The 14,249-nt window shown below is 31.6% G+C and overlaps 1 protein-coding gene across 4 annotated transcripts in view; it reads left to right on the top strand.

Moving 5' to 3' along the window:
• Positions 1–14,249, top strand: part of LOC106478067 (PAB-dependent poly(A)-specific ribonuclease subunit PAN3-like) — a 66,407-nt gene that overhangs the window by 40,810 nt on the left and 11,348 nt on the right. For 3 of the 4 annotated variants that reach the window (XM_022381521.1, XM_022381524.1, XM_022381518.1), the window contains exons 13-15: positions 1,235–1,374; positions 4,950–5,079; positions 11,628–11,692. In XM_022381521.1, the coding sequence (XP_022237229.1) occupies positions 1,235–1,374; positions 4,950–5,079; positions 11,628–11,692 (335 nt within the window). Of the gene's footprint in view, positions 1–1,234; positions 1,375–4,949; positions 5,184–11,627; positions 11,693–14,249 lie in introns of all 4 variants that reach the window. The other variant, XR_002609805.1, reaches the window with a different exon arrangement.

Below are 14,249 nucleotides of genomic sequence, written 5' to 3'. Positions count from 1 at the left end.
AAGAACTTTTAACATTTTGCCACAATTTAATTCTTCGTATTGTTAGCCAACACTGGGCAGCTTGTACATAATTGAATAAATAGAGTTGTTTAAACATTTGTTTAACAACAAGTGAAAACTTGGAATGGTCAATTCTTTCATTGGGGTGTGTGTCTGTGAGCCAGACTAGCTTCGAAGAATTCCACTCCTCATAGGTGACCCTGGACACTACCACCAATGAAATATCAGATCAAACCAAGCCTTTATAGTAGTGAGGTATTGAAAATCGAACTGGTGTATTTAAGTGTTTTAAGTGCCTTTTTTCTGAATTAGTGTAAAAATGTTCTTAAGCCTGCCTAAAAGTGAAATATAATGCCATAAAAAAAGACAGATATCTGGCTATGATATTCCAAGGATTAACTAAGTACACAGACACCTGATCTTTACAATAACAAGAGATTCATGGACCTAGTATATAGAAAGTCTGGTGTAGTGATATATTACAGGTGAAGAAAAGAAATGGTGTGAAGTTAAAGCAAATATAAATGCTTCATTTACTGGAAAAACAAAAGATCAGCCAATCAATCAGGTTGTAGTTAAAATTAATTATATTAAAATAAAAATGAAATAAAAAACTGTTCTTAAGATAAGGAAATTAAAACCAATATTTCTCTAACAACTGAAACTGATCAACTGATTAAAGTGAGAGAAAAAGACACACACGTGATCAGCAACTAAATAGATTTAAATGACTACATTGCATCTTGGTTTCTTCAATATGGGAAACAAATTTATTTATGAATGCTAAAACTGCAAGCTGCTCTTGCATTCTGCATTCTCTGTAGTTGACTGATCATAACATTATATCATGAATGGCTGGAAATATCTCTGCTCCGTGTCACAGTTGTAGTCTCAGACATAGGGTAATGTAGAATGCCATACAATCATCACTGAAGAAATGGCTAGTTTCTGTATGAATCCTGCTAATTAGAATACCTAGGGTTGAATTGGCACAAATTTTGATCTTATTTATTATGTTTCAAATTATAACTTCAAAAAGTTTAGAAAGATAAAATATATTATAAGAGGAAGATATATGTGATGCTTACATACCATCTGGCTATATTCTGTGGACATATATCAACCTAGATTTTTGTGTACTTATGTTGAGAAGGTACAAACATGTCCACTTGTATGTGTGTGTATGTGTGCAATATAACAAGAAATTGATCAAGTGTTATTGTGTAAATTTCAGCAAGAAGATCTGTTAGCCTTTGGTAAGGTGGTGCTAGCTCTAGCCTGCAACTCCTTAGTAGCTGTACAACGGGAAAATTTACAGGCCTCCATGGAGCTTGTTTCAAGAAACTACTCTGCTGATCTCAGAAACCTGCTAATGTTTGTTCACTTTCTTTCTTGCAATGTTTCTGGAATAGCTAGTAGTTTGTATGTATGGTTTAAGCCACGTTTCGTGTAAACTTCCCACTGTGTTTTGGAGGACTGTTAGTAGCAACATTTTCAGTTATATTTTCCTATAGTTTTAGTTTTTTCAGCATTTTTTTATCCTTTCCCATCTGCTAAGAGCTAATGTAATTTTAAGCACTGTTCTTAAATTGTATCATTCATATTTTGTTTGTTTAGCAATAATACATCATAAAGAAGTTTACTCATTACTGGAAGTGAATTGAAGGAAAGTTTTTCTCCAGTTATATGAATATCATTATTTCTCTTACAACTTATAGAAACTATAAAATCTGTTAGTGTGATCTTTAATTATTACTTTAAAAAATTATATACTAGACAAGTTTTTGAAAAATTTTGTGATATTTCACATGAAACTTTAAATAATTAAATAGGTAAATTTTAATTTGGCTACATTGATTTTTTGTAAGATGGTTGGATTACAATACAGGAAATAATATAATATAACTTAGAGTTAAAAATGTACCTAGTTGTTTTAGTAGTGAGAACACGCTGAAATAAAAAAAAATCCCCTTGATTTGTTATTAATTTTGTAAATTTCTTGCCCTAGTAGTAAATGTCTATTGGAAGCTGCTTTTGAAATGCATTATGGCCTTAAATGTGTAGAAAAAAAATCATATGGCACCTTTATATAAAGAACTCCTTTAATTTAAAAACATCAGAACCCTCAGTTAGAGGTGTGTAAGCAAGTTAAAACAAATATATAATACATATAAAGTATCATATAGAAACACATTACAGTTTTATCAGACTTGGTATATATTCTGTTCAACTTCATAATGCAACATCTAAATTATTTTGAATTTTCAAACAACATAAAACACCATACAAATACTGAATTCCAATTAAGTGCTGCCCTCTCTGCTATGCTAACATTCTTGCTTGCCACTAGCCTTGAAGCTCCAATCTAATCTCATGCATTTCCATGTGATATTGCCGTGTTGTTACATGAAAATGAGCATGCAACAACCTACCACCAACAGGAGTGTGCCTCCTAGTGCAGCTGGCTCCCTCTATACTGATTGTTCAGTCATTCTACCTAAATGAAGAAGACAGACCAATATTCTGTCAAAACATGTAGTATGTTCCCCCAAAAAATAAATCACTTTATTATGCTTATAAATTTTTGTTTGCCAACTTATTCCTGTTGCCTATTCCATGTGTTTTGTTAAGTATTAAACAAGGGTTAATTAAAGTTAGATTAGTAGTGGTAGGCACACCTCACAGTATGTTGAATATATTCTTTTTATTACATTTAACATGATTTTAGTTAAATTAGAGTGCCAATATTCTAGCTATTTGTTGTGTGATTCAGGTATTAATTTAGTGTCTTCGTAAACATTAGTTTTCTTTGCTGTCGGTACTGTCTGGTTACTCAACTATAGCTAAATAGTAATACTTTATCTCAGATGTTAGGCTCCTCTATTGGAGCTGTTTAATGGACTTTCATTGGTCACAAGGCATTGTTAGGGAGGACTGTGTATAAGTTTTGTTTATACATGGTTGTACAGATTTTCAATAAACATTAAAGCTACAACAGTACTTGAAGCTAACAACTAGTTGTTTGTTTTCTGTAAGTAAAGTGTTCTTTATTCTTTCTTTAATGTTGCTTGGATTAACAGTATTGGTTAAAATGTTTAATAGATCTATTTTAAAAGTTGTTTATTTTGTATTATCTTGTTTTTGTTATAAAGATTATTTTTCATTGATAGTTTGGTATATGGATTTAGAACTAACCTAAACCTCCTAAACTAGCTGAACCTCGCAAGATATTATTGGGTTTATGACCAAAAATATGTCGTTAAAAGTGAAGATACCCATCTGATAAAAAAATGCACTGTAATCTTTAAGTAAGAACATAGGAACAGTATATTTAATTAGCTGTACTCAATTACCATGTTGATTTGCTATGATCAGTAGTGTTAAAATTAACTTTTATAAAAAAGTAAGTAATTTGTCAAGAAGATAAATTGTAAAAAAGTTTAAATTTGCTTGATCACCTTGTGTTACCTTAATAATACTGGAAGATGTATCATGCATATTTTCAACTTATGGTTTTATTGTACTTTGGTGATTTGTTTTTAAATAATGTTAACTGTCTTGAAGAATAGTAAGTAGTTATGAGCTCCTGTAGTGTTTCTTCTAGCTGATGCTGAAGGTTGCTTCTGAAGTTACATTTATTAAAGTTGTTAGTTCAGCTAATAACAAAAATTATTTTTAATTTGTCGTATTTGTTTTCAAACCAAACTTATTTGGGCTACACATTTTTTTTTTTCATTCTAAAGAGTATCTGTAGCTAGTCTCTATAATCCTCAACTAAGATGTACTTGCAAAAGTTATGTGTTTATTTTTGTGAGTTTCTGTTTTCTATGTCTAGCAAAATGTTAAGGTACAAATGAAACTTTTCAAACATTGTTGTGATGATTTTTTCCTCTGTTCTGATGAAGTAACAAACTGGTAATTTCTTATATTGCATGAATATATAACCTTAATAAATTAAGCTGTCATTATTACATTAAATTCTTAGTAATATGTTCATTACTCAGATTCAATTCTCATAAATATGTTTAGGTCAAATTTTTGAAGGCACCATGAACATTCTGTGTTAGTAAATTATGTATAGTGAGATAGAATGTGTAAGAGTGTCCCAGTGTCAAATCAAGATGATATGAGTGTAATACTATGTTTATAAGATATTTATTTTTCCTTGTACATATGTGATAGTCTGTATTATGTAGTGTTATGCAATTTTTGTATTAGGATGTATGGTGTTCATATTTTTACTTGACCTCTAGTGGTTAGTATGCTTGGACTGTAAATCTGTGGGGTTCATAGTCAGGGCCCATTGTTGAAAAAACAGTTTTCCACTTTGAGGCCATAGATTTGCTATGAGATTGAAGGTCAAGTTGCAATAACAAAGGTAGCAGAGCTATACATTTCAGCCAGTGGTTCAGTAGATGCTATCCAGTGTTAGTGTTTTGCTGAGCATCCAAGTACACAAGGTTATTGGTACCAACCATCAGATCAGCAAGTCTGGGATGACCAGCAACAAGTTGTGGATGCTGTTGCAAATGCCAAAGTGGTCAAATTCCATTAGTCGGTCAGACAAGAGTAGTTGATGGTGGATGCTTTTGACTAGCAGCCTTTTCTCTAGTCTGTCAGTTCAAAAGTTAGGGATGACTATGCACAGATAGTCCTTTGTGTAGCTTGTGTGAAACTTTTGAAACAGAAAAAAACATTTTAGTTGAATGTAACAAAGTCAGTGTATTACTTTGCATTGCACGTAAAATAAAGAGATCATTTAATTTGCTAAAGAGCTGTGTACATGATCAGTGTTAAAGTATGTTAAAATATAAGAAAACTTATGGAAGTAAAAATTAACCATCACTGTACTTATAATGTGTAGTTATTTGTATAATTCTTTATTTAGTTTACATTATTTGTGATTATTATATAGCTTAAGCTTAACAATTCATGAAAAAATTTTACAGGTACCTGCTTTCAAGCCAGACACGTGCACGAAGCATTAATGAAATCATGCCAATGATTGGTGCTAGATTCTACACTCAGCTTGATGCGGCACAGATGAGAAGTGATGTAATAGAAAATGAACTAGCAAAAGTAGGTTTAAACTCTGGATACACCTATAGGAAGGAAATGTAATTTCAAGCTGGACTTAAAGCTAAATTGCATTTTATATCAACCGTTTTAAGGAAATAAACCAGGTAGGGAAAAGTATAAAAAGAAATTAGAAAAAATCAATACAAACTATCTGGGATGCAGTAGGAAAACTGTGAATGAAATTATTTTAATGCCAGTTTTTAGATATGATGAATGTTGTGGTATGAAGTTGATCCAGGGTTTGTATAGGTGCTTGAAAACCTGGAAAGTCCTGAAAAATGACTTTATTCAATTATGGAATACTTTGGAAAACTGACATTTTATTATATGTTCATGGAAAGTCGGAAATTTGTTTTAATTGGGTACATTTTTTTTTTAATTTACTCGTAATTCCCATTTTTAAGCCCCATACCCTACAAATATCGGATACCATCTAACTTGATTTGGGGCACTTTTCGTGTTTTTGGAACTGATTTATAGCCTTGTTAATCGAGTGTAGCAGAATGTATGTTCTGTGCTTGTGAGAATTAGTGTGTGACATTGCAGTTGCTGGTTAGTAAAGATTTAGATAGTTGTATGTTTAGTTCTTGAGTGCTGTTGTCAAAATGTTTTAAATTCAGTCAAAAATACCAAGTGCCATTTTAATAATAGATGACCAGAGATTGCATAAATCTGCAAAATTCTGCATTACAAACACAGGAAATTTTAATAAAGTGTTGAAAAATAACAGTAGTGTGTTTCTGAAATGCAGATGTAATAAGATCTACTGGATTTTTTTAGCCATTGCATAGCGATTCATAGAATGGCCCTGAGTTGTTTTTGTCTTTTTTTCAAGTACAGACTTATATGTAATAGCTCCATCATCTCTTGACCAATTTCAGATCTAATTACAATTTTGGACTCAGAAGGTCAAACCCTTTCAATTGATGTATTTGATCATGTCCAAGATCTCATAGATTAATTTACTCTAATCCTGCCTAAAAGAATTCCAATTTGAGGATAGGCTGGAAGAGATCCTGATGAGTAATAAAATCAAATTGGGTTTACATGCGATCCACACTTGGTATTGCTGGGGTACAAAAATATAGTTAATAAAAAGGGGAAAAAAGTCTCATAGATTAATTTACTCTAATCCTGCCTAAAAGAATTTCAAGTGCCATGGCCATTGAGGATCCCCTCTTGTTTATTAATGTAACATGTAAGATTTTCCAGACATCTTAAAAAAAACCCTGATTCATATATTCAAAAGCCAAAAAATTGAAACCTGATGGCAAACATACTTGACATTTTAGCTGTGGGGTCATTATAATGTGATGTTCAGGAATATTATTTGTTGATCAGCAGTTCAAAATTAAGGATGGTGGCAGGTAGTCTTAGTAGCTTTGTCATAAACAAATAAATTTTCTAGTTTGCTTTTTGTTCATTCCCTAAAGGTTTTCAGACTTTGTAAGATAGTTGTAATTATCAAAAGTCTTACTTTATGAAATAAATTAATATTATTGTAATTTTATGTTTGATCTTAAATTTTATCTACTTGTTGAATAGCCAAGATACTAGGTTTTTACTTAAACTAAGTATACATTCGTCTCATGAATAAAAATAGGTTAAGGTTATTTGAATGTTTTTATTTAACTCTTTCAGCACGGGCTTGGTCCCTGGGACTGACCTCGTAACCATTTTGTGCTTGTTATAGTTTTCATGCTATAACTTTTAAATTAGTAAGCGTATGTTAATGAAATTTGGTACATTATCAGTACATTACAATACTTTCATACGCAAAATATGATAATTTTTTATTAATTATTAAGGTTTGTAAAGCAATGTTTAACTCGTGCTTTTTTTTTCTTTTCGCATGTTGCCTATCTAGCATGCAAAGTAATTTTCATTTTAAGATTAAAAATACTTTTATGCATCAGAAAATTTTCAAATTTCACATGCAAAAACTTTATAATGTCCAGATAATTATCAAATGTTTCTTAAGAAAAAACTTTATACTTTATTTGTTATTTTCAGTAATTTATCTGTATGAGTTTGGTAGATTTCATCAATCTCGTAAACACCATAAAAGTTAGGAAATAAATATAAATTATGCCTCTTTTATTCTAAAATGAATACAAATTATAACAGAAAAATAAATGTTTAGACTAAATAGCTTAAATCTCATAACATTATACATTTATATATATTTCTTATTTTTATTATATTGACCTTTCAGTCATGCCTGGCTAACAGTACAGAAGTTACAATGATGCAGCACACGTGCACTCATGTTACCATATCAAATAACATAAAATTGACCTTTAGACTTTACAAAGTAACCTGTCTTGGCTGTATGTAGATTATTGCTATTTAGAAATAAGTTCTTAAACTTATTTTTCTTAAAACATAGAACAGTAACTAAAGAAGTAAAGCAAACAATTATCTCTTCCAGTTACTACCTTTGTACTTGGTTGTTGTTTGACATAGGTTACTAAACCTTTAAAAATTTTGCACGTGGAGGATATAAAACAATAATTTTTTTAGGTTTTATATACACATTTGAATAACTTAAAAATCATAAATTACTACATCAGTACCATAGAATTCCACTATAATTTATCAAATTTAGTAACTAAACTGTATTTGGGTCTAAACAAATATGAAATTTCGAGTAGACTAAAGACACAATCTACCTCCTTGATGGCATCCCAACAAATAAAAATGGCTGAGAAAGCCACTAAGGGATATTCTGGGCTTTGTTTGGTTATTCACATGTCCTATATTGAAGTAAGTGTATATAAGGGAGCGATTCCAAAAATGGAGAGGTGAGTGGGGCCACTGTGTTTGATTCAGTACATGAGGAATATCTCAGCAAATAGAAAAGATACGAGGTTCTTATTTTATATTCTAGCTTGTCAATATCGGTAATTTGTATAATACTAAAATTTGAATTATAATCTCTAGTCTGATACCAAACTTATTGACATAAATTCATGAAATAGTAGTTCAATAAAAATGATGACATGGCTTTTGACCCGTGACCTCTCTGGAGAGGGTTAATACAGAAAGAAACTACAAAGTTGTAATATTAATCTTATGTTTTAAGGTGGTACTTCAGTCTGTAAATTTCTTTTTTAGGTTAGTAGATCCATGTTTAAATGATATTAAAACAAGATTCCCTTGGTTGGTTACAAAGTTTTTGAGTAACTGCATAGTTATAAGTACAATATTTAAGGATCCGTCATTGCATAAACACTTATGAACATGTAAAGCAATAATACATTGTTTGGAATAATAAAAATATCCACAGTTGTTATTTTTAATCATAACTTTTAGAACTATTGGAATAACATGAACAGAAATGTGAACACAGTATTTCTGAAATAGGTGAATGATAAGTGAATAAATCTTTCATTGTTTTTAAATGTTCAGCAATGCATGAGCTTTAACATATAGCTTTTGGAGATATTGAAAAATCTTCTTAAGTTTGGCATTGAGGCAGAAGAACTCAAATTTACACAATGTTATGATATAAATGCAATTACAGAGGCCAACATTTGCAGGTAAATGCAACATATCTTTGCCATGCAATCCCAACATAGCCAGTTTTGACACCAGTAAAATTGTGAAAAACACAGAAAAATCAAAAACTGTCTATATTACTGTTTGGGACATGCAAGAGGGTATATTTGTACCAAATCCTATATAAGTTGGTTGATGGGTTGGGTGAATAGTTCACAAGAATCTCCAATTGTGCTTTTCTTGCTGAAAAATTGAGCAAAAACACAAATATTACAAAATTGTCTATCTTTTTGGGACCTGTAAGAAAGTATCTTTGTTCCAAATCCATGAAAATTGGCTGAAATATAGCAAAGTAATTGCCAAAAATTGTGAAATTATGCTTTTTGTGGGATCCTGAACCCACTATAGTTACTAAAAATGCGGAAGTCTAACATTTTTTTTTTCAGTGTGTGTTGCTTGTAGAAAAATATCTTTGTACCAAATTCCATGTAAATTGGTCAAAACAAGGCTAAGTAATTGACCAAGAACCCCTAAAATTATAGATTTATTTAACTTTTTGACTCTTTCCTTAAAATGACCAAAAATGGGCATATCATATATTTTTGTATGTATAAGTATAGAACCTGTAAAAAATATCTGTGTACCAAATCCCATATAAATTAGCCAAAATATGGTGGAGTAATTGTCAAAAAACCCTAAAATTATACTTATTGTGGCATCTTGACCCCCCTCCCCCCTTATAATTATTAAAAATGGGCAAGTATACCATTCTTTGTTTGTCAATGTGAGACCTGTAGAAAAGTATCTTTGTACCAAATCCCATGTACATTGGTCAATATATGGCTGAGCAATTGACCAAAACCCCCCAAATTATGCTTTTTTGTGAGCTCTGACCCCCATAAAAAGACTCAGAATGAGCAAATCCAACTGTTCTATTGTATGTCAATGTGTTGGGTGCATGAAAATTTTTATCTTAACTGGTGTAAATATCACCATACAAGAGCCAAAGTATACATTTTTGGGTTCTTTTACCTTTGACCACATAAAATTCTTTAAAAGGCTGAAGTAAAAAAAATAAAAAGGTGTCCGGGTGTATTGGACCAAGGTATAACTCTACCAACTTTCAAGTCAATCTCCTGAGAAATGATAAATGGTGATCAATTGAAACGTGTTTGGAAGAATAAAGAAAGAAAAAGAAGAAACAATAGAAAAACAGTATGTATCTCTGCAGAGACATAATAAAATCACTGTAAAAATACAAAATTGGCATAACCAGTCCAAAGTCTACACTAGAATTTAACTTTCTTTTTAGAGCTATATATAGATACCTACATTTTAAAGGAAACAAAATGTATGATCTGGACTTTATTCAAAGTGATTTAGTCAAACTTTTACAACCAGCTTCATGATGTATCACTCTTCAAGAGAAGAGCAAAGTTAAGACTAAAATAAAACATTGAAAATACAAATAAATAAATTAGTATGAAGGTAAAAATAAAGCTATCTGTAACAATAAATAAACTAGGAACTAAAATTTGAAACTAAGCTCACATTACAACATTAAATCCTGAAGTTGTTGCAATATCAGTTTTATTCACTTTTTCAAATTTATGGAATTTGTTAAGATTATCTCTTCTGTGGTTTAATTATCTACTTGTTATTTAAAGAGACTGTAAAGAAGTTTAACGTCATTTCTCTTTTCTCCTACAGATTCATGAAAAGAAGTTTTCTTAAATTACAAGATTTTCGTTTAATACATTCATGAAAATGGTTTCATGCTTGAAAAGGACTAACTACAGAATTATGTACATGATATTTATGCAAGTTTATATATAATATTATATTTCCAGTTTCCCACCATAAATCTCATGATGTATGACAATTTTAAGGACATATATACAGTATTTTTGTAGTTTATAATATACTGTGTACATAGAAGAATTTCACTGTTAGAAACATAAATACACTATCCTTCTTTATTGGAATCTTGTTGACACAAGTTACAGTTATCTTGTTTACAGGTTCTGGTATGGCCTGGTAGTTAGGATGTTTCACTCACAATTTGCAAGTTGTGGGTCACGGGATTGAAACCCATTGCCGAACATGCTTGCCCTTTTAGCCATGGAGGTATTATTATGTGACAGTCAATCCTACTATTTGTTTGGAAACTAGTAGCCCCAGATTTGGTAGTTGGGAAGTTCACTAGCTGCCTTCTATCTAGTCTTATCACTTCAAATTTAGGTAGCTTTTTGTGAAAATTCAACAGGCAAGCCTTGTTTACATTAAAGATTTCTTTCATTGATTCTACAGATGATTTTTAAACTGAGTTGTTATATAAAGTTTTTAGGTTTTTTGAGATGTGGTAATTTTACATGTAGAGAAGTTTTTTTTTCAATTGAGTCCATAATTACTTTAAGTCACTGTTCAGTATATTTTAAATTTACATTCTTACAGGAAATAATGGATAATAACAAAAGAAAGAATAGATTTCCTTATTTATCTTTCTTCTTTAAACCTTTCAGCTATTCTAAATCTCTAGTTAATTGTGTTTTCAACGTAATGACATTTTATTAAATAATTTCTTAACTCTATGAATTTCCTCTGATGTATGACACATACGTTACAAAACCAGTTCTAAATGTTATATTAAACACTTTGATTAATATTCAATTGAAACTCAGACTTCTTGTCTCCCATACATTGCATACTTCACTGGAATGACCTGAATTTTGTTTATATAAAACTTTTGTGTGTGTATTATGACAAGCCTGATATATTTTCTTCTACTGAGATAGTTTTATAATTTTAAAAGTCAGTATTTTGTAGTTTATCTTGTTCTTTTAGATGGTTTATGCATTAGGTTTACATCTGGTGTATCTCATTACTTTCACATCATTACGTATGCTCTTCATGAAGCAGAAGTATTATTAGAAATTACTTTTTAGATGAATTATGGTCTGAAACTGAATTGATATAATGAAATATAACACCAAAGGTATTTATTATATAAATATTAATTTAGTTTTAAACATTTTTTAATCTATTAGGATGTTGAAAATGGAAGATTACTTCGATTGCTCATAAAACTAGGAACCATCAACGAACGACCTGAGTATGAAATGTTATAATCTAATTTTACAATAAATTAGAACTAGTATTATGAAATTGGCTAAAATTTTACCCTGATATTTTTGGAATTTTCTGAATCTCATCTTTGTATTTTCTTTAACACTTTTAAATAATTTACATGTATTACTTTTTGTTTTTTTCAAGCTTGGATATGTATATTTCTTAATGTTATTTTTGGTTGCAACTTTAACCATTATTTATTATCTAATAAGCCACAAAATAAATGAAAGTACAATAATTTCTTTTTCTTCAAGTTTATTATTTGTAGCAGTTTCTCAAACTTTTTTGTTTTATCTACAATTCTTTGCTACTGCTTCCTTTGCATAATCATGCAACTTTTTTGCAAACCACTTGAAAGAAGCTTGCAGACCACAGATTGAGAACCACTGATCTATAAGATAAACATCATAGGAAGCTTGTAAACATTATTATCAATGAACATTAACTTTCAACTTCTAAGTTTCACACAATTTGGTCATCATTTGTTTTGTCTGTGCCTAATGACAATTGGATTGACTTTCTTTTTGTCCCAATTATATAATTGTTTAGGCAAATATCCAGACAAGGGAGTAGGCATTCTGTCATTACTTGAGCTTAACTTTAATTTTATGTTTAACCCTCTTGCTATGGGCTTGGTGGATTACATTGACATTGTGACAGTTAGAGTTTCTGTACAATAACTTTTAATATGTTTTGTGTATCTTCACTTTATAAATCTTTTGTAGACCGAAATATCAGAATTTTGAAGGAAATATTTTTATTAAAAATTTGTCTATAAGTATATGGAGTCGGAGAGTTGACTGCTCTGAGTGTGAAGTGATTTTCATGTTAAGATTAAAAATACTTTTCTTCCTCTGAAAATTTTCAAATTTCATTTCCATAATCTATGAAACCTGCCATTTGTGTAGCATTCTTCTTGTCACATTCCTGTTGCCATTCCACTATATCTGTCTATCACTAAAAATTTGGCAGGTCTTTTATTGTTGGTCCATCTGCCACACCCTTCTTCCTGGCTGTCCTACTGTGAACCACCTTTCTGCTCTTTTTACCTGGCTGTTCGGCCATGGTTTTTTCATCTTCACCATTGCTGTTTATCAGGTGGCCTTGTTCACTACAGTTTACATTTCCCAGTACCACAGTTTTTTCTTTCCTTGTCCTCACCACTCTTTTCTGCTCCTTCATTCTTTATTGACCTTCTCACTGGACTCCCATGCCTGTTGAAGACCTTAATGTGGGTTTGCATGCCCTTATGTGTGCTTTGTTGTGGCTGTTAGCTTCTTGTTCTTTGTACCACCATGCTTTTTGCACCTTCTTCCACAGCACTTGTATACTTCACTACCTGGACTGAAATATCTTTTCTAAGACTTCTGCCACTCAGGAAAATATCTGCACTTCTCTCCTACCTCCCTTCTTTCTATCTCTCACCTATGTGGTTGTCCAATCTGCATCAGCTTCTATGTTCTGCTCAGTGTTACTTATCAGACTTTTATCTTTTGAGGTTCTTACCACAGGACTTCTCTTTTTGCAGAAACCTATTTCCTTCTATCCCTATGGGATGGGCACATCACTTCCTCTTGTTGGTATATTTTTCTCTGGATGTTTGCAGGCTATTTCACATTTCTTAGAATTATCACTTGTCTCACTCTCTTGTTTCCCACCTTCACTGGCCTTTGGATTAGATCCTCCAGGCAGGCATGTAGATAACTTCCCACATGTTCATCACTCATTGTCCTCATATTCTAACTGTTTTATCTCCTGCAGGATTTTGATTTCCCCCAGTTGCCAATTTTTGATCAATCCACTTTCATTGAGATAGGTGTGTTTTACTTTCTCTCCCCTCCATCAATCAGTATTCTGCCAGATGGCCGGTGTTTCCTCTTAGGGTATGCTTATTCCCAAAATCTGCATCATGGATAATGGAAAGTGTTCAACATATCTGCCTTGACTGTACCAGTGCCCACTGCAAGATGGGGTGTTCTGCAAGACCACTTGAGGTATTCTCGTCGTATAGACATTTACTCAATTGTATGACTCAGACCATACCAATTCCATGAACAAACATCGAAAAAGGCAGCACCAGGGGAGTAACTGCCCATTTCTTGGGCTTCCATTTGCTGGCTTTTAACCCTTTAAACATGAGTGGATGAGATTACCATCTGCTCAATTAGGGAAGAATATTTATGCAATAAAAATATGGTAATTCTGTGCATTACTCACAAAACCTTATAAGATCTTGTTAAAGTTTATAATATTTCTTACACAAATTATGCTAATTATATTTTTCAAATAAAATGTTATTTATCTATAGTAGTAGTTTGCACTCAGACTGTTAAAATAGTTTGAGTGCAAGGTGCTTTTCATATTACCGTGGAGATTCCTTACCAATTGGACTTAGCACAATACATTGAGATGTAGGGCAATGGTAACACTATCAATGTAGTATAGGTCACCCCTCAAATAAATACTGTGCCCTTCTCTTATAGTCAGAGTATGTCCAGCAGAATAGAGGTGAGCATACATCATACAATCTAATCACCCCC

The sequence above is a fragment of the Limulus polyphemus genome, unplaced genomic scaffold (genome assembly GCF_000517525.1).
Source record: "Limulus polyphemus unplaced genomic scaffold, Limulus_polyphemus-2.1.2 Scaffold8, whole genome shotgun sequence".
In the NCBI taxonomy this organism is placed as follows: Eukaryota; Metazoa; Arthropoda; class Merostomata; order Xiphosura; family Limulidae; genus Limulus; species Limulus polyphemus.
Note: the sequence above shows the minus strand (reverse complement) of the source record. Positions and strands in the feature narration are given on the sequence as shown.